At 36.2% G+C, this 18,519-nt stretch overlaps 1 protein-coding gene across 2 annotated transcripts in view; it reads left to right on the plus strand.

Annotated features, from left to right (window-relative positions):
* Positions 1 to 18,519, plus strand: part of TLL1 (tolloid like 1) — a 196,106-nt gene that overhangs the window by 161,955 nt on the left and 15,632 nt on the right. For both annotated transcript variants that reach the window (XM_048847632.2, XM_048847631.2), the window contains exons 17-19: positions 1,929 to 2,109; positions 12,883 to 13,008; positions 13,960 to 14,087. In XM_048847632.2, coding sequence (XP_048703589.2) covers positions 1,929 to 2,109; positions 12,883 to 13,008; positions 13,960 to 14,087 — 435 coding nt within the window. The remainder of the gene's footprint in view (positions 1 to 1,928; positions 2,110 to 12,882; positions 13,009 to 13,959; positions 14,088 to 18,519) is intronic.

Genomic DNA, 18,519 nt, shown 5'->3' on the forward strand with positions numbered 1-18,519 from the left:
AAAATGATCTTCCTCCATTTTATAACAACCTTCTACTTACTTGAAGACTTTTATCATGTCCCCCCCCACATTAATAACTGAAACCTCACAAATCTCTATGAAATAAAGCAATGTCATTATTAGAAGAAAAATAAATGAAGGAAACTTTTTTTCCTCAAAAACTTCTTTGTTTTCTAGCCAGCTCTAATTTTTGTCTCCATTTTTCAGATGAGGAAACTGAGTCAGTTGTCCAAGGTCACACAGGATATATGACTGACAGATTGTGGGGAAAAATTGTCGATCTCCTAACTCTCAGCCCTGTGTTTTGATCATAAGACCATTCTCCTCTCTTGTGTTGCTAAAAATAGATGTTAGATAGATAGTACTAACAGAAGTTGTGAATTTCAATACCTTTGTTATCCAGAAGAAACTCTTATAGTATATCAGGCCACTAATACATTTTATATAGTGTCTAAAAATACAGACATAAAATGGGTACTAAAAGTCCACATGTTAGAAATGATTTAAATACTTATTTATTTTGAGACTTAGTTAACCATGAAATTGTTTTTGCTGAATAAATAATTTTAAATTAGCTGGATATATTTGTATACATCTTTGCTAATCAATACAATTTTAATGTACTTGTACTTCTATTAATGTTTTATATACTGCCATATAACGGAAATTATATTACTAAGCCTACATTCGAATAATATTACATGTCTAATTTAAACCCACAAAAGCATTAAAATTCACCTTAAGTCATGCTGATAGGCTTAGCATGTGAAAATCCCAGGTATCAAGATGAGAATTTAACACAGGTGAGTTAAAGTAGACGTCCAGTTGTAACTCAGCATTTCCTTGTGCCTGTTACATTAAGCAAGACTCTTAATATTATTTAAGTGGAGTTATTATGAATTAGCTGCATTCCACAGCGGTAACATGTGAAAGTGATTCCAGTAGTTATAAGCACTTTAAACCTTTCCCTCCATTATGGCAAAACATTGGAAATCATTTTTATAGTCCATAAAAAGATAGCAACAAAAGCCAAAATAATATTTTTGTGTAGTTTAAAAAAATAAAGATTGTGATTTATAAAACTCATGCTTTCATTTCATGCACAATCTAAGCCTTGTATGAATCCCCTGGCCACTGTTTTCTCTTAAACTATTAATTGCATACAACTGGAAAATTTTTGATTAAATGATTGATAGTTGAGCCTAAGAAGCTTAGAAGTTTTTGGGGTGGAAGGTTTTATATAGACATGGGATTATGCACTGAAAGTATTATCCTGGGTTGTAGGCCTTGCATAAGGGGTGATTTTTTTAAACCTCCTAATGAAAATGACACAAATTAGTCCTCTAATTTATATCAGTGCCACTGTTGAGAAGGAAGTGACACTATTAACAATGCAGATTTATACTTTCATAAGAAAATAATGTGGTCTTAAATTTAGAATGGGAAAGACTTGGCTTGCAGAATTTCTGTATTCAAGGTAATATATTTTAGGTTATAGGGTGTTAAAACCAAACCCACAAACATACATAACCCATAAATGTTTATGATTCAGAGATGGCTTTATTCTTCAAAGTGAACATTGTCTCATGTCTTTAGAGTTTTTCCTTTTTAATTTAAATGGCTGAGCTATTAAACACTTTAAAATGTAGAAAATGTAGATACTACATATTCATGCATGAACTTTGTCTTAAAACATATCATTTAAGAACTTAAATATGTTGTAGTGTTTAAAATTGTATTAAAACAAAATCAACAAACATTTATAAAGGAGTATCAGAAAAGATGCAAAAATATTAAATATTGAAAAGTCAATAAAATATTAATTTTGTAACATAAATCAACAGAAGATATTACATTTTAAGTGTAGAGGCATTTATATGGAATTTTAATCTATTTTTGGCTAATACAAAAATCTTTCGCTTTCCTAGGTTTGCAAATATGATTACGTGGAGCTTCGTAGTGGCCTTTCTTCTGACTCCAAACTGCATGGTAAATTTTGTGGTACAGAAGTGCCTGAAGTTATCACATCACAATACAACAATATGAGAATTGAGTTCAGATCTGACAACACAGTCTCAAAGAAAGGCTTCAAGGCTCACTTCTTTTCAGGTATTAAAAATCACTCCTGTACTATGGATACCTCTGAGTATAGAATATCTAGATGCAGTGAATCTTTTTCACAGGTTGTGTTCTTCATTGCACCAGCGATGAATGTGAAAGGCCTCTCTCCTTTTGATTACAGTTTTAATTTTCGGTTCAATTTAATAAGTTAATAAAATATAACAATAGTTATCTTGAATTGAAATATATGAATAGTGTGGGAAATCTGTGAAATAGGAGGGGGTTTTTCCCTAACAATCCAGAAACATATTCTACAGATATACACAGGCTGGTAGGTAAAAGAGAAGGGAAACCTCACAGTGTGCCCAAAATTTACCATAACAGACTTCCGTTACTCCAGTTTCTTTCTTTCTTTGTTTACAATCCCTGTCATAATGTGATGTAAATAATATGTTACAAAATATAAGTACATTTGTGTTTTGCTTGCGCTACCTCTTTTTCTTATTAAATTGCATTATTTATGACTTGTCTCTTGCTAGGTATTTGTTAAATACTGTAGAATCTTTCTTGCCTGATTTTGAATGTTTTAAAGGTTTGTGGAAGAACAGGCCCTGATTCTGCATACATCTCGGAACATGCTTATCTTTAAGTACATGGGTAGCTTCCATGTGGCAAATCAGAAATGGTATAAATTGCCATAGTTCCATTGACTTCTATGGAGCTATGACATTTTACACCAACTGAGGATGTGCATAGTTGACTTTAATGGGACTATTCATATGAGTAAAGCATGTACGCGAATGTTTTGAGGATCACAGCCCTAGTAATCACCCACTTAGGACTCTGTTATAACCATGTTTCCATGTGGCAGAATACATTCTGTTAATAGTACTAGAATTCTTCTTGTGCATTCTTGTATAATTAAAAATATCAGTTACTATATCTAGGAGTTGAATTTTACCCTCTCATTTTCTGATAAGAATTTAAAGTTCTTGAGAGCTAGAAATATACTTAAGTTTAGTATGTAACAAATGTTTTACTAGCTTACTTTATTATTGTGCTTTTGGCTAAATGTTATATTGTAAAAGCCTAAGTAAATGCAGTTTCTGCTCTGGATAGTTTCAGTAACTGACGCATGCATGATACATTTTGTAGCAAAGTTAAACAGCATGGTCCAGCATATTATGTAAGTGATGTTGCTTAGATCTTTTACAAAGTGGGAAAAATATCTGTCAGAAGCTGTAATGTACGTAGACAAGAAGTTTAAAGTTTAGCAGCCCCAAAAGGAAGTCTGATGTTTTCTTTTATGGCTTCTCAGATGGTTTATTCTAGCAGTGAGGAAAGAGCAAAGTAAATTGTATTTCCCATATATCAGACAAAGATATTAACACGTGTTTTACCTCCTGAAACCTTTAAACATATTGTATTTGCTGATAATCACATTTCTGCAGGCAGAGACATTGAGATCAGTTTCTGGTTTATGTAAATGACATTTTTAAGGTCACAGAAGGTTACTTTTCCTTGTAAAATGCCATTTTAGATTATTGTCATAAAGCTTTAAAGGTTAACTATGTATTTATACCTAAATATCTATGCACATGAAACGTATGGGTTCCATCCTGCGAACCCTTGAGTGAATGGTCTTTATTTACATGCTGAAGGGTTACCCATTAAAGGCAGTGTGTATTATCCTGTAAATAAGGGCTAGTGGCTAGCATGATCTAGTCCTACATTTTCAGATCACAGTATACATATTAGTACACAGTATACATATTTCTGAGTTAAGCCCTATTATTTTGATACCTTTATAGGGGTGCTAGGTAGCAAAAATAGCCCTGGTATTCACTGTAATCTGCTTTTTAGCTGTAGCCCAAAAGTTATGGATGATGAACATATTGAATATAGAGTTGGTTTAACAAGCAATCTCTTTTTCTGCATTTTAAGTGTTGATGAATTGTTTAAAGAATGTTAACCCTATTAGTAGTCATAGTTTGTACTAAAAAGAACTCAGAACAACTGTGTGTGGTGGGGAGAGACCAGGGTTGTTGTTCATGGGGTTCAAAGGATGGGCTTGTCAACCTCTGTGACAATTTATTTATTTATTATTTTTCTTCGGTCTCTGTTTTGAAAACTAACTTAGTTCACAAACCATTTTTTCCTGGTAATTTAAACTCACAATTCTTTTAAAGGGCTAAATTTATCTCTGGATTAAATTCACTAAAGTCAGGGAATTTATACTAGGGATGAACCTGAACCAAAATGTTTTTCTGGTTAAAGGGAAACCTGTTTTGCATAGTGGGGATAGAAAACTCTCTCTCTCCCTCTCTCTCTCTCTCTGACCCTTCAAAAGAACTGGATGGCCCACATGGGTATTCCATATTCACTGTATAGTATGCATTTATTTTTCATTGGAATTCTTTTCCATTCTGCTCCCTGCTCATTTTTCACAGTCTGTCTGTATTTACTTTTCACCCTGTTTGCCATTCTGTTCCATTTTCCCCATCCTTTTTCATTTAGTTGTTTTCTTCTATGTGACTTGCTTTTGTTCCTTTTATCACAGAACACCCACCTACTAATCTTTTAGTCTAAGTCAAACTTTTGAATCCAAGATGCTCAAATGAGTTTGAAAGTAGATAAAAGAAGCTTGGTTTTTTCTTTATCAGCGCACTAGCAGTTAGTCACCCTCTTCTCTCATTACTGCTAAAAAAAGGAGTAAGATTTAGAAATCCATCATTATAGACAACGTGTGCTCTTGATCCAGGCATTGAGGGCAGTATATGTATTGAAATCTTCAGCACATATATTTTGACTTCTGAAAGTTGACATTAGATCATCATTTGGCCTGACCCTATGTTCTTCATTAATTCCTCATTTAATTATGCCTTATGAAAAATACAAGACTATATTTAGCAAAGTTTACAATTAAACAATGTATAGATTAGAGAATTTAGGCATGTATTTATTATTATTTTTCAGTTTAAAAGTTGTATTGGAAGGCCTTTAAGCATTGCACTAAAATCATAATAGAATGAATATAACCTCTTAAAAACTTCACCATTCTAATTATACAGCCCGTTATCACCACAAAAATCTAGCAAAAGGGCAAACCCAATATCTGTATGGCAATCCACCCACCAGCAAAAGGTACATACAATGCTAAGCAAGAAGATAGTAGATTAACAAAACGGGGGCGAGAGCCAAGACATTTAAAAAAGAAAAAGGGTACCATCCTATATAACATTCTTATAGATATCCAAGGGATTATTTTGGGACTCCTTTGCGAGGGAATTCCACAACCAAGATACAGTACCGAAAGTAAAATCCCTGCAAGCTACGTGGAAACTTTTTAAAGACACCATATAGGCGCTCTACTTAAATGTATACCCCAATTTAAAAAACATAGTAAGAGAACCAAAAAACAGCCACCGTGGTTAAACAACAAAGTAAAAGAAGCAGTGAGAGGCAAAAAGACATCCTTTAAAAAGTGGAAGATAAATCCTAATGAGGAAGATGGAAAAGAGCATAAACTCTGGCAAATGAAGTGTAAAAATATAATTAGAAAGGCCAAAAAAGAATTCGAAGAAAGCTAGCCAAAGACTGTGCAGCGGCAGTCAAAAAAGCAAACAGAACGTTGGGAATCATCAAGAAAAGGATAGATAATCAGACAGAAAATATCATATTGCCTCTATATAAATCCATGGTACACCCATACCTTGAATACTGAGTGCAGATGTGGTTGACCCATCTCAAAAAAGATATATTGGAATTGGAAAAAGTTCAGAAAAGGGCAAAAAATGATTAGGGGTATGGAACGGCTTCCATATGAGGAGAGATTAATAAGACTAGGACTTTTCAGCTTGGAAAAGAGGCAACTAAGGGGAGATATGATAGAGGTCTATAAAATCATGAGTGGTATAGAGAAAGTAAATAAGGAAGTGTTATTTACTCCTTCTCATAATACAAGAACAAGGGGCCACCAAATAAAATTAATAGGTAGCAGGTTTAAAACAAACACAAGAAAGTATTTTTTCACGGAATGCACTGTTAACCTCTGGAACTCCTTGCCAGAGGGTGTTGTGAAGGCCAATACTATAACGAGGTTCAAAAGGGAGCTAGATAGATTCATGGAAGATAGGTCCATCAATAGCTATTATCCAGGATAGGCAGGAATGGTGTCCCTAGCCTCTGTTTGCCAGAAGCTGGGATTGGGTGACAGGGCATGGATCAGCTGATGATAACCTGTCTGTTCATTCCCTTTGGGGCACCTGCCATTGGTCACTGTCAGAAGACAGGATACTGGGCTTGATGGACCTTTGGTCTGACCCAGTATGGCCGTTCTTATGTTCTTATAACCAGGAGTCCTCAGCCATGAAAATCTTGCCTACCTTCTAGCTCATTACTGGCTGAGCCTAAATTCTGTGAGTGGACCCCACCCCAACGGATTGTAAATTTTGAGTACAGGGCAAGAGACAACCTAAATTATGAAGGTTTTTATAGTCTAATATTACAACTTTAATTGTGTCCTTTGGCTAGAAGTTGGGTGTAAGAGACTCCCAGGTGCTAACTGAAGGAACAAACAAGCAACTATATTCTGTAACATTTCCCGTCAATGGAACAAATTTGAAGGAAGTCCAATTAGAAGCACATTACAGTAGTCTACCTTAGAGCTGACAAAGTCTAGTATGACTGGGGTAGGTTTATGTCTGAGGAAACTTTCCATACAATCTGGAAACACTGAGCTCCATCAGAAATATTTGAGTGTGACCTTACACACACACACACACACACACATACACACACACTTTTGTATGTGTCTGACAGGTATTAATCATTCTGTCAGAATAACAGGCATGCACATACTGCCAATAAGTTCCGCAGAACACTTAGTCTTACCCAGGAACATCACCTCAGTCGTGCCTGGAATGGTTTCAACAGTCTCAGCTGAACAATACTACATAATGGGCAGATACACAGCATTATGCCTTCTTTTCAAACATAAGCATTCCAGTGATACCACCATTCCGTTTGTTCTCACCAAGCACTTCACAAATATATGGGATCTAATGGAATGCTTAGGTGAAGATGTGTAAGTATCCACAGCCACCTTCTTTGAGTTCTTCCCCTCCAGGAATGAGCAAAGTGGAAAAGCAACACTGCACAACGCTTTCTAGGACTGAAAAGATTGGGACAGGTTACCTTAGAGAGGAGATGAATGAGAAGGATCATGATGAAGGTACACAAAATAATGCATTGTTTGGGAAAAGTAGATCCGGAGCTTCTATTCCCTTTTTAAAATGCAAGAACAAGGGGACATTCAATGAATTTGAAAGATGGCAAATTCAAAGCAAATAATAAAAAAAAAAACTTGTTTGCACAATGCATAATTAGATGATGGAACTCATTGCCATGGCATATTAACTGATAACTGAAAGCTGAGCAGAGTTAAAAAAAGTTAGACATTTATGTGGAGTTATCCAGTTAGACTAGTAAATATATTTTTGAAAAAGTTTTGGAAGGGTTATAAACACTCATTATTTAAGGCATAAAGCCATTTCTAACTATTGGACTTTGGTAGGAAAATTCCCTCGGGGGCAGCTTATCCCACAACTGGCTGCTATGGGGTTTTGTTGTACCTTCCTCTTTAGCAGCTGGTCCTGGACAGTAGTGGAGACAGAATACAGGACTACATGGCCTATTAATCTGATCCAGTAGGATGTTCCTATGAATCGCCAAGCAACAAATTGACTGTTTCTGTATGAGACATCTCATGTAGTCAAATTTGGTGGACAAAATTATGACAATCACATCCCACAAACAATTCTTGCTAAGCCGATATTGATCCAAAAACTCAGACACAGTGAATTGTGCCAGTACAAGCCTTTCAGCATCTTACAGTCAGGTCTCAACTGCCAGTTTTAAAAAAGGGTAAATGGGATGACAGGTAATTATAGGCATGCCAGCCTGACATCAGTTGTGGGTAAGATAATGGAGTGGCTAATTTGGGACTCAATTAATGAAGAATTAAGGGAAGGTAATGTAATTAATGCAAATCAACATGGGTTTATGGAAATCAGTCCTGTCAACCTGACTTGATATCTTTTTTTTATGAGATTGTCAGTTTGGCCGATAAAGGTAATAATATATTTAGATTTCTCTAAGGTGTTCGACTTGGTGACATTTTGATTTTAAAAATTAAAACAATATAAAATTAATATGGCACAGATTAAATGGATTAAAAACTGGCTGATAGGTCACAAAATATAATAGTAAATGGGCAATTATCATTGAGTGGGTATGTTTCCAGTGGGTCCCGCAGTGATTGGTTGTTCGCCATATGCTATTTAACATTTGTATCAATGACTTGGAAGAAAATATAAAACCATCACTGATAAAGTTTGCAGGTGACATAAAAATTGGGGATGTGGTAAATAAATAAGAGGACAGGTCACTGATTCAGAGCAATCCAAATTGCTTGGTAAATTGGTCTCAAGCAAACAAGACTTTGATTATGGCTAAATGTAAGTGTAGACATCTAGGAACAAAGAATGTAGGCCATACTTACAGGATGGGGGACTCTATCCTGGGAAGCAGTGACTCGGAAAAAGATTTGGAGGTCATGGTAGATAATCAGCTGAACATGAACTTCCAGTGTCACACTGTGGCCAAAAGAGGTAATGCAATCCTAGGATGCATAAACAGGAACTCTAGTAGGGGCAGAGAGTTTATTTTACCCCTATATTTGGCACGGTTGTGACTGCTGCTGGAATAGTGTATCCATTTCTGGTGCCCACAATGCAAGAAGAATGCTGATAAATTGGAGAGGGTTCAGAGAAGAGTTACATGAATGATTAAAGAATTAGAAAACATACCTTACAGTGACAGAATCAAAGAGCTCAATCTATTTGCGTAACAAAAAAGAGAATGTTAAGTAAGGGTGACTTGATTACTGTTTGTAAGTATCTAAATGGGGAACAAATATTTAATAATTGGCTCTTCAATCTAGCCCAGAAGGGTATAGAATGATCCAATGGCTGGAAGTTGAAGCTACCCAAATTCAGACTGGAAATAAAGTGTAAATTTTTAATAGTGAGAATAATTAACAATTTAAACAATTTACCAAGGATCTTAGTGGAATTTCCGTCACTGACAATTTTTAAATCAAGATTGGATGTTTTTCTAAAAGATATTCTCTAGGAATTATTTGGGGAAGTTCTTTGTCCTGTGTCATGTAGGAGATCAAACTATATGATTACAATGGTCCCGTCTGGCTTTGGAGTCTGGGAATCTCAGAAACACAAGATAAAAGGATAACCTTGCATGATTGCCATGGTTAATAAGTGTTCGTAGATGCATAACAAAATGTGAGTGGAGAGTTCTGAAAACAAAGGTTTATGCACCAAGTTTAACATGGTCATAGAAAAGTATACATTTTAGGGGATCAGAGAGACTGAGTCAACCACTGAATTCCATTCATACATCCATTTTTTCTAATAATAAATTCTTATCTCTTCACTAGCAATCAGCATCCAAATTTTCCTCGTGTTCCAGGGCGCACAAATTTAGCGAGGAATGCTTGTGTGGGAGTGTATTCATGTGCTGTCACTTGAGGGATGTTTCAAGGTGATTTTCTATAAGTAGCAGAACAGATGTTGTAGAGATGTAATGTCTTGTCTTGAGGAGGGGGAGGGGATAATTTAAAACCATCTTGGGGCTACAGGTAACTGATATTTTTTGGAATTTTTTTTAAATTAAATATTAAGTTTTTAAGCATAAAACTTCCTATTACAAGTTTCGTGCCCTTCATGTGAATAATTGGGCAACCTATTGCAAGCTGCTGTGGGCACACAAGGAAAAATAGGCTACTGAATCATTCAACATGGCCTTGCTTCAGAAAAAAACAATGTTTGATTTTCTGTGTAGGAAAGGTGATGGTCATGGGAGCTGCTATAATCATTTCTTTGAATAAGGTTCTTAAACAATAGAATGATTAATCACTGGTAGCAACCTGTTGTTAAACTGCTTCCATTTATCATGTGCTCTAGAGTTATTTTTGTGGTTTTAAATAAATATGATGTTTTGCATGCTCATTTAAAACAGTCACTGTGTCTGATGCATGATAAGAATGAATATTACAGGGGTCTTTTTTTTTTTTTTTTGGTGGGTTATGATTCAGTGAGCAGTTAAAAAGAAAAGCTTAAATGTTTCTACCTTTGAGCAGATTCATGTTGGAGCACACACTCACCTCTGGCACTATCCTGGTACATTTTTTTCCACAGACAAGAAAACTGCCTGCAAAGAGAAAATTTTTGTTTTTGAATCATGCAAGGACTTGATACAGGTTTCCCCCTCAGGCCGAATACGTATTATTCACAGACTGGTGGCCTCTGGGGGTCTCAGAGGTATGACCACATGTCCTCTAAATTGTTAAAATCTAACATTTTGTTGAGAATGGATCTTTCCCTATGCTGAGTATTGAAACAAACAAAAAGGAAGAAAGCATCCATTCAAAATTGGGAGACTGATTTCAATCTGTCAGCACAACAAATGATTTTGTTTTTACTAAGCAAAATATTTGTTTCTGTAACTAATACAGACTAATTTTGAAACTGAGCTACAGATATGATGGAAAAATCCATACTGATTTATTCAACATCTGTCAGGTTTGTTCAACAACTGCATCCTTCTTTAAGTGTGCAATTAATTATTTCCATGCTAGTGTCACTAGGCTTATCTCTTCTGCCTTTTGATTATTGTTTTGTACAGAGCTGATCTTTGAAGGGATCCATCATAGGCCCATTTCTTTATGCACACGTCCCTTTTGCAATTATTCTTCAGAATAAGACATACTTATTTAATGTGAGGTAGACTTTTCTGTTTCAGATAATTTGGTAGATGGGGAACTGGAAAGGGCCTTTATTTTATTTATTACAAAACTTTACTAGAATGTCCCTGTTTGTTACCTTTCATGAAAGCATTTGAGCTTACCTTCCATTCTTTTCGCTCGGTTATATAGGAGAGGAAATGCTAATGAGTTTCTGTTATTGTCAGTTGCATTCTAATTTCTCATTTGCTTGTCATCCTTCTAAGTCTGCAATAGGGAGTATGTGCTAATGGTTGCTTTTGAAAAGATGAGAGATTAAAACTTTTGCTTGAAATTAAATAATGCATGATGTTGACTTTGTGCTCCTATTAGAAAGCCTGCAAGAAGTATCCTTCTGAGTTTTTATGCTTTCCTAAATGATCACAAATATAAACCGCTTCTGTGAAGTGTGTTTACTTTTAAACTGTTCCTCCACATTCAACTCTGTTCACATCTGCAGGAAGCTCCCACGTACTCTCAATGCAAACAGATTTGAGATGTATAGTACAAATGAAAATGCAGTGGAAACTTGGTTTTGACTTGCAGGATTTTGCTATGAATATATATCATCCTGCTGTTGCTGTACAGCAATGTATTGTAAGTACAAATAGAATTTATTGAAGAGCCTGCAAGTCAACAAGTCAAGCTTCACATACATTTTGGCAGGTAAAGCTCAGGTGTGTGTAAGTACTTAGACAATAAAGATTTATTTTGCTGTATTACTATATTTGTGCTTCAACAAAGGTAGCGAGAAGTAATACAATATGAGTAAAATAGTAACAAGAAGCTTAAATTATATATGACAGCTTGTGTTTTTGTAGAAATTCCTACTGAACCAAACACGGTCTGAAATATTGCATATTAATTTTGTTAAGAAATAACACTCCCTTTCGTATGTCTTAGGAAATCTGAGGGTAAATGAGATGCATGCTCTGCATTCCAGTTCTGAAACAGTCTGACTTCTGATATGACCATAATTTGTTCTCATTTTTTTGCGTGTTGAAACGACAGAGGTCGGTGTGATATGGCTTTATAAATGTATGTCAGGAACACTCTGCCAGTTTTGATTTAATGGACCAGCCCCACCTAAAATGACAACAGCCAAATGACACAGAATGGTGGCAGCTGATGCCTTTTGCTGTAATGACTGCCTGTTAATCTAGTTTGCCTTTTTTCCCTGCAGTGAATTTGGTGGCTGTGTAATGTAGCTCATATTTTCTCCCCTACCGTCTGGTTGATTTCTAACACACTAAAAGCTCTTTTAGAGAGGATTACTTGTTAATAAACAGGACTGCATGCTATATGGCATATCTCCCTGAAATAATTAACATCCGTTTCTTTTCTTTGCTTTTTAACAATGTATTTTCCTTTTTGAGATGTTTTGTAATGTCCAGATTCATTAAAATCAAAGCACATTTTTCGCTCTGCTGGAACAAAACAATGAATTGATAAAGTTTATGCTGAGTAAATTATTTTTAATATCAACATGTGCAGAGCTTGAAACCTTGTTTGGCCTGAACATCCAATCTGCGTACGTTGTAGAACAGGTGTGAGGTGGGAATACCTTATGTGTTTGTCCAAATAGTAAAACTCCTTGTTGTGCATGGAACTGTAGCCACTGAAGAGATACTTTATGAAATCTATATCAATAAAACTAGCTGAAAAAGTAATATTAGCCATTTGTTCTATATCCTTTATTTTCTTGAAACTTTTTTGTCTCTCTTGAGAAATAGACCTCACTTTCCATGGGAATTTACTAAAAGAATAGTGCCATGGTGCAAGGTTGCAGGCTGAACAATGAATGGGTAGAACTAAGGTACAATTAAATTGCCATACTGAGAAGAATAAGGTCTGTGCCTTGGTTTACCCTTTTCTGGACTTAAACATTAATATAAAAATGTTGTCTACATTCTACAAGCTATAGATGTGATGCTCACAGAACCATGTTGTGTATCCCTTAGACAAGGACGAGTGTTCTAAGGACAACGGTGGCTGCCAACATGAATGCATCAACACTATAGGAAGCTATGTCTGTCAGTGCCGCAATGGATTTGTACTACATGAAAATAAACATGACTGCAAGGAAGGTAAGGGTTAGGGCATTTGAACAGCGGATAGTAGAGGCGACCCAGCTGTCTTTTAGAAGGTTTTCTTCAACTCTGTAGAAAGTTATAATCATGTAGAAAAGGGACATACCTTTTAATGCAAACCAGCAGGGTCTACATGGGACAGTTAGAGCACTCGACAAATCACATCCCTCTAGTCTGTACTGTGGTGCCATTTAGACAAGCCCTTACCTTCCTTCAGAGAGTATTGTGAGGCTTAATTCCCTGATGTTTATAAAGTCTTTTGAGATTCTTGAAGGGAAAGTACTTAAGAAGGTGGAGTAGTTTTATCATTTTATCCTTGCTTTATTTAGATTTAAATGTTAGTTTTTATTTAATGAGAGGCACTTATACTAATTCCATTAGGACAAAGAAGACCTTGTATAGTCAGACATTTCTCTGTAGATATTCACAATTCATTCTCAGTCTTTTGCCAACAACAGTATCTCTCTCTTTCTATTAATCGTGGTTTAACAACCAGAATCAAGGTTCAATACCTTTAATGCCTGCTTTAGCGGGAGGGCAGAAAAGCAAAATATGAAATTTTCAGGCAGGAATTCCATTCTGGGTTTCTCTACTTAATTTTATTTGTGAGGAAGGCTTAGTAGAGGGAATAGCAAAATATTGACTTCATTTAGATAAAAGGTTTAGGCATATCATTCATATATATAGTTTGTTTATAGAAGGTTTATGTGATCCATTGTAAACAACACTGTAAATGTAATGGTCAATCAGTAAACAAGCAGTGCTAGATTAATCTCCATGATGTATTTGCCAAAGGTGATGAACATGATACTGGATACTGAGGAGGTAATTAGCTAGCTTCCTGAAAATCCTTTCTTTTCAATGAATCAGTTGATAAAAAAGTCTGCTTTTCTGACTACATCTTAACATAGATTTCTAAACTAACTGATGCTATCATTGTTGGCACAGCTGAGTGTGAACAGAAGATCCATAGTCCGACTGGAGTCATCACAAGTCCTAACTGGCCAGACAAATACCCAAGTAGGAAGGAATGCACATGGGAAATCAGTGCCACTCCTGGTCACAGAGTCAAATTAGTAAGTTATTTAAGTTTTTTTTTTTTAACCAAATTTCCTCCTGAGCTGACCAGCTACTTTCACAGGCCACTATATGAAAATAAGATTGATCTATGTTCACTGGTCAATTGGCAGCCAAAAAGTATGCCCTTTATGTTACACTAGTTAGTAAGAATCCACTGACTTTTAAAATAAAAAACATTATTTTTAAAATAATGAATATTTACGAAAATGTGTTGTAAAGATATCAACGTTTTAAAACAAAGATTAATATGAAGTTTAACCTTCAGTGAAGAATTATTTTAAGAGTGTTAAGTAAGTGTTCCATAATACTTAAATGAAAATTCAAAAAGTCTGATTTCTTTTATCTCAAATATTGGTTTGGAGTATTATTTTTGTCTGATTATATATAATTGGTTCAGGGGCTTGGGACACTTTCATGTACATAATACACATGGACATTGCAGATTCACTATACAAGGTTTCTGCACTTTGGTTCTCAGCTTTTTTTAGATTTCCCCACATTATTATGGTACAGCACTGAGCTTGAGAGATGGGATGCATTTAAGGGTGTGTCCACACTGCAATTTGAGGTCTGATTGCAGCTCAGATAGACACACTTGCGCTAGCATTACCCCATTCTAGCATGGCTAAAAATAACAGTGAAGACATGGCAGCAGATGCTTCAGAGTGGGCTATATAAATACATGGGTCCATATCCCTTGGGCACATACTCGTGCTGCTAGCCTGTGCTGAAGCCCATGCCCTTGTGTCTACACTGCTATTTTTAGCTTTGCTAGTGCAGGTTGAGCTAGTGTGGGTATGTCTACCTGTGCTGCAATCATACCTCAGAATCCAATGTAGACATAGCCTAAGCCAACTTTGTGCCCTCCTGCCCTGAGCTGCTCCAGGCGCTGGAGAGGACTCTGGTAAAACAGCCCTGGGGCCTGTTTAAGTTATGGCAGATTCCCTGGACTGCCCTCTGGGAATAGCACTGCCCAGCATCTCCTCAGCTCTGCATGCTGTGGCCCCAACCCAACATGCCCTTCCAACCCTTGGGATGTCCCCTATATGTAAGGCTTGTGAAACGATACTCAGGTACTTACAGCCATCTTCTGCAGTGTTAGTGCCAGGAGAATTGTTCTTCAGTCAGTTACTGAACTCTTAGGACCTCTTTCTGCTGCTTCAACCCTTTTCCCTGGCATAAAGAAGCAATGCCTCTGTCCCTTTGTGGATCTGGCTCTAAATGCTTAAACCCTACATGCAAAGAGGGGATGAATGCTCGGCCCATTCACTGGGTTCAGTGAGTGTTCAAGTTGAGTGGAGAGGGAGGGTGGGCCTGTGCTGGCTCATTCCCAACAAGTGAACTTCTCCCATATGAACAACTTTTATTTTGTGTATATCTTATCTAGCCAGAGGCACAGACGGATTTTTATAAAAGCACTTTGAGTGCCTGTAAACTCAGCAGGAAAGCACTTGCATTTGGATTTCCTTGCTGAATTTTAGTTTTCTCTCTTCCAGAAAAAACCATTCTTAAATCTTTATCAACTGTTCCTTTTTCATTTGAAATAGAATCTGGGTAAACATTTTCAAAAGCACCCCAGAGGCCCAGTTTCAAAAGTGAAAGTCAGTGGAAGAGAGAGTTGAATGTCAGTGAGAGTTATGTGCCTAACCTGCCTAGGAGCTTTTGAGAATCCCACTAGGCTGTACTACCGGTATCTTTGGGTGCCTAAATACTATTGAAAATCTGGTCCTAATCACTTTTGAAAATGGGGTTTAGGCCCCTAAACCACTTAGCTGTTTTCAAAAATGTTGTCCTCCATCCTTGAAAAAATCACAGAGCTAAAGGGTTAACAGCCATTCTGATCTGCATAGTGAAACTCTGTTAATCAAACAAAACAGGATTCTTTATTTATCTAATGAAGTGTTCAGCAACCACTGAAAGTTAATGAGAGTGGAGCACCTAACTCCCTTAAGCTCTTTTGAAAATCTCACCATCATGTATAGTGGATAAGTATAACACTCATTAGCAAAACATTTCACAGCTAGAAATTCCCAGCTGTGCTAAATGTTTGTATGGGAAGATAACACACTATATTATTTTGTTCACAGTCTTGTTAGCTGCTTATCACTCATTTTGTATTTGACCCGTATACCAACAAGACTAATGCAAAACTTCCATTTTATAAATATTTCCTATTTTGCTTCCAAACTAAGTTCAAGTTCATTCCTACTTTTACTATGCCCTAATGAACAGAAAAGATATGAGTCCTGAAGCTGTGCATTATTTTTGAAGTTCAGTGTATCTAATCTTTTCCTGTGAGTGCTCTTAGTTTTGATAAATCATTGCAAAGTCTTTTCCTGGTAACAGTAAAGTGAAGAATTCTGTGTAATCAAGGGTTCCAGGAAACAATGGACGTGCACTGTGGAATTTTTAAACTAGATGTCCAGATGAAAAAAAAATGCTTTTGAAACTGTCTACATATGGCACAGAGAGAGAGAGAGAGATTTTAAAAGCTCACTTGACACTTGGAAATTAGTCTAGGTGAAGCTTAATTTGAGGAACACCCTATTGCATATATAAAGATGATTTTTGAACAAATGCCTGGAAATGCATATAGATAACAGAAAAAATAATGAGATAAAGAAAACTGCAATAATTTTGCTCAGCCTATTCCCCTAAAAGTTCCCAAGTTCATAAGAATGGCCATACTGGATCAGACCAAAGGTCCATCTAGCCCAGTATCCTGTCTTCCAGTAGTGGCCAATTCAAGATGCCCCAGAGGGAATGAACAGAACATGTAATCATCAAGTGACCCATCTCCTGTCGCTCATTCCCAGCTTCTAGAAAACAGAGGCTAGGGACACCATCCCTGCCCATCCTGGCTAATAGCCATTGATGGACCTATCCACCATCAATGTATCTAGTTCTTTTTTGAACTAGGCCTTCACAACATCCTGTGACAAAGAGTTCCAGAGGTTGACTGTGCATTGTGTGAAGAAGTACTTCCTTTTGTTTGTTTTAAACCTGCTGCCTATTAATTTCATTTGGTGACCCCTAGTTCTTGTGTTATGAGGAGTAAATAACACTTCCTTATCTACTTTCTCCATACCAGTCATGATTTTATAGACCTCTATCATATCTGTTCTTAGTCATCTCTTTTCCAGGCTGAAAAGTCCCAGTTTTATTAATCTCTCCTTATACGGAAGCCATTCCATACCCCTAATAATTTTTGTTGCCCTTTTCTGAACTTTTTCCAATTCCACTATATCTTTTTTGAGATGGGGCTACCACATCTGCACACAGTATTCAAGATGTGAGCGTACCATGGATTTATAGAGAGGCAATATGATATTTTCTATCTTATTATCTATCCCTTTCTTAATGATTCCCAACATTCTGTTTGCTTTTTTGACTGCTGCTGTACATTGAGTGGATGTTTTCAGAAAATTATCCACAGTGACTCCAAGATCTCTTTCTTGAGTGGTAACAGTTAATTTAGACGACATTATTTTATATGTATGGTTGGGATTACGTTTTCCAATGTGCATTACTTTGCATTTATCAACATTGAATTTCATCTGCCATTTTGTTGCCCAGTGACCCAGTTTTGAGAGATCCTTTTGTAGCTCTTTGCAGTCTGCCTGGGACTTAACTATCTTGATAGATTTGTATCATCTGCAAATTTTGCCACCTCATGTTTACCCCTTTCTCCAGATCATTTATTAATATGTTGAATAGGACTGGTTCTAGTACAGACCCCTGGGGGACACAATATTTACCTCTCTCCATTCTGAAAACTGACCATTTATTCCTACCCTTTGTTTCCTATCTTTTAGCCAGTTACCAGTCCATGAGAGAACCTTCCCTCTTATCCCATGACAGCTTACTTTGCTTAAGAGCCTTTGGTGAAGGACCTTGTCAAAGGCTTCTGAAAATCTAAGTACACTATATCCACTGGATTCTCCTTGTCCACATGCTTGTTAATCTCTATTCATCTTGATAGAAATTATGATTCCTCTGATTTAAATTATGCAAAGAGTATTTAAAGTTCTTTTATTTCAAAATTTTATTACCAACCTTAATAATAAAGGCAGCTGAAAAGCAAATTCTTTGTGTCCCTTGAAATGTGGGGATGCTATGGATAAAACTTTAAGCCAATTTCTAATTTGTTTAATATTTCTTGAACTGTTTGAATGTTTTAAATGGTTTAACATATAATATTTGCTTTTTCTTAAATCCTCTAGTTCTCATAAATCCTAATTGTAATTCAAACATTTAAAATAATAGCTTTCACAGATTATTGATTGTAAGGAGTGCTTCTGAACTACTGACCTTTCAGATTGCAGAACTGAAAAAAATACAGTGTGATTTTCCTTTGAAAAACAAAACAAAAAATTAAAAATCAAACTCAGAACTATAGACTGTTCTTACAGCACATACAGAACTCCC

Source organism: Caretta caretta, chromosome 4 (genome assembly GCF_965140235.1).
Source record: "Caretta caretta isolate rCarCar2 chromosome 4, rCarCar1.hap1, whole genome shotgun sequence".
Taxonomy (NCBI): Eukaryota; Metazoa; Chordata; order Testudines; family Cheloniidae; genus Caretta; species Caretta caretta.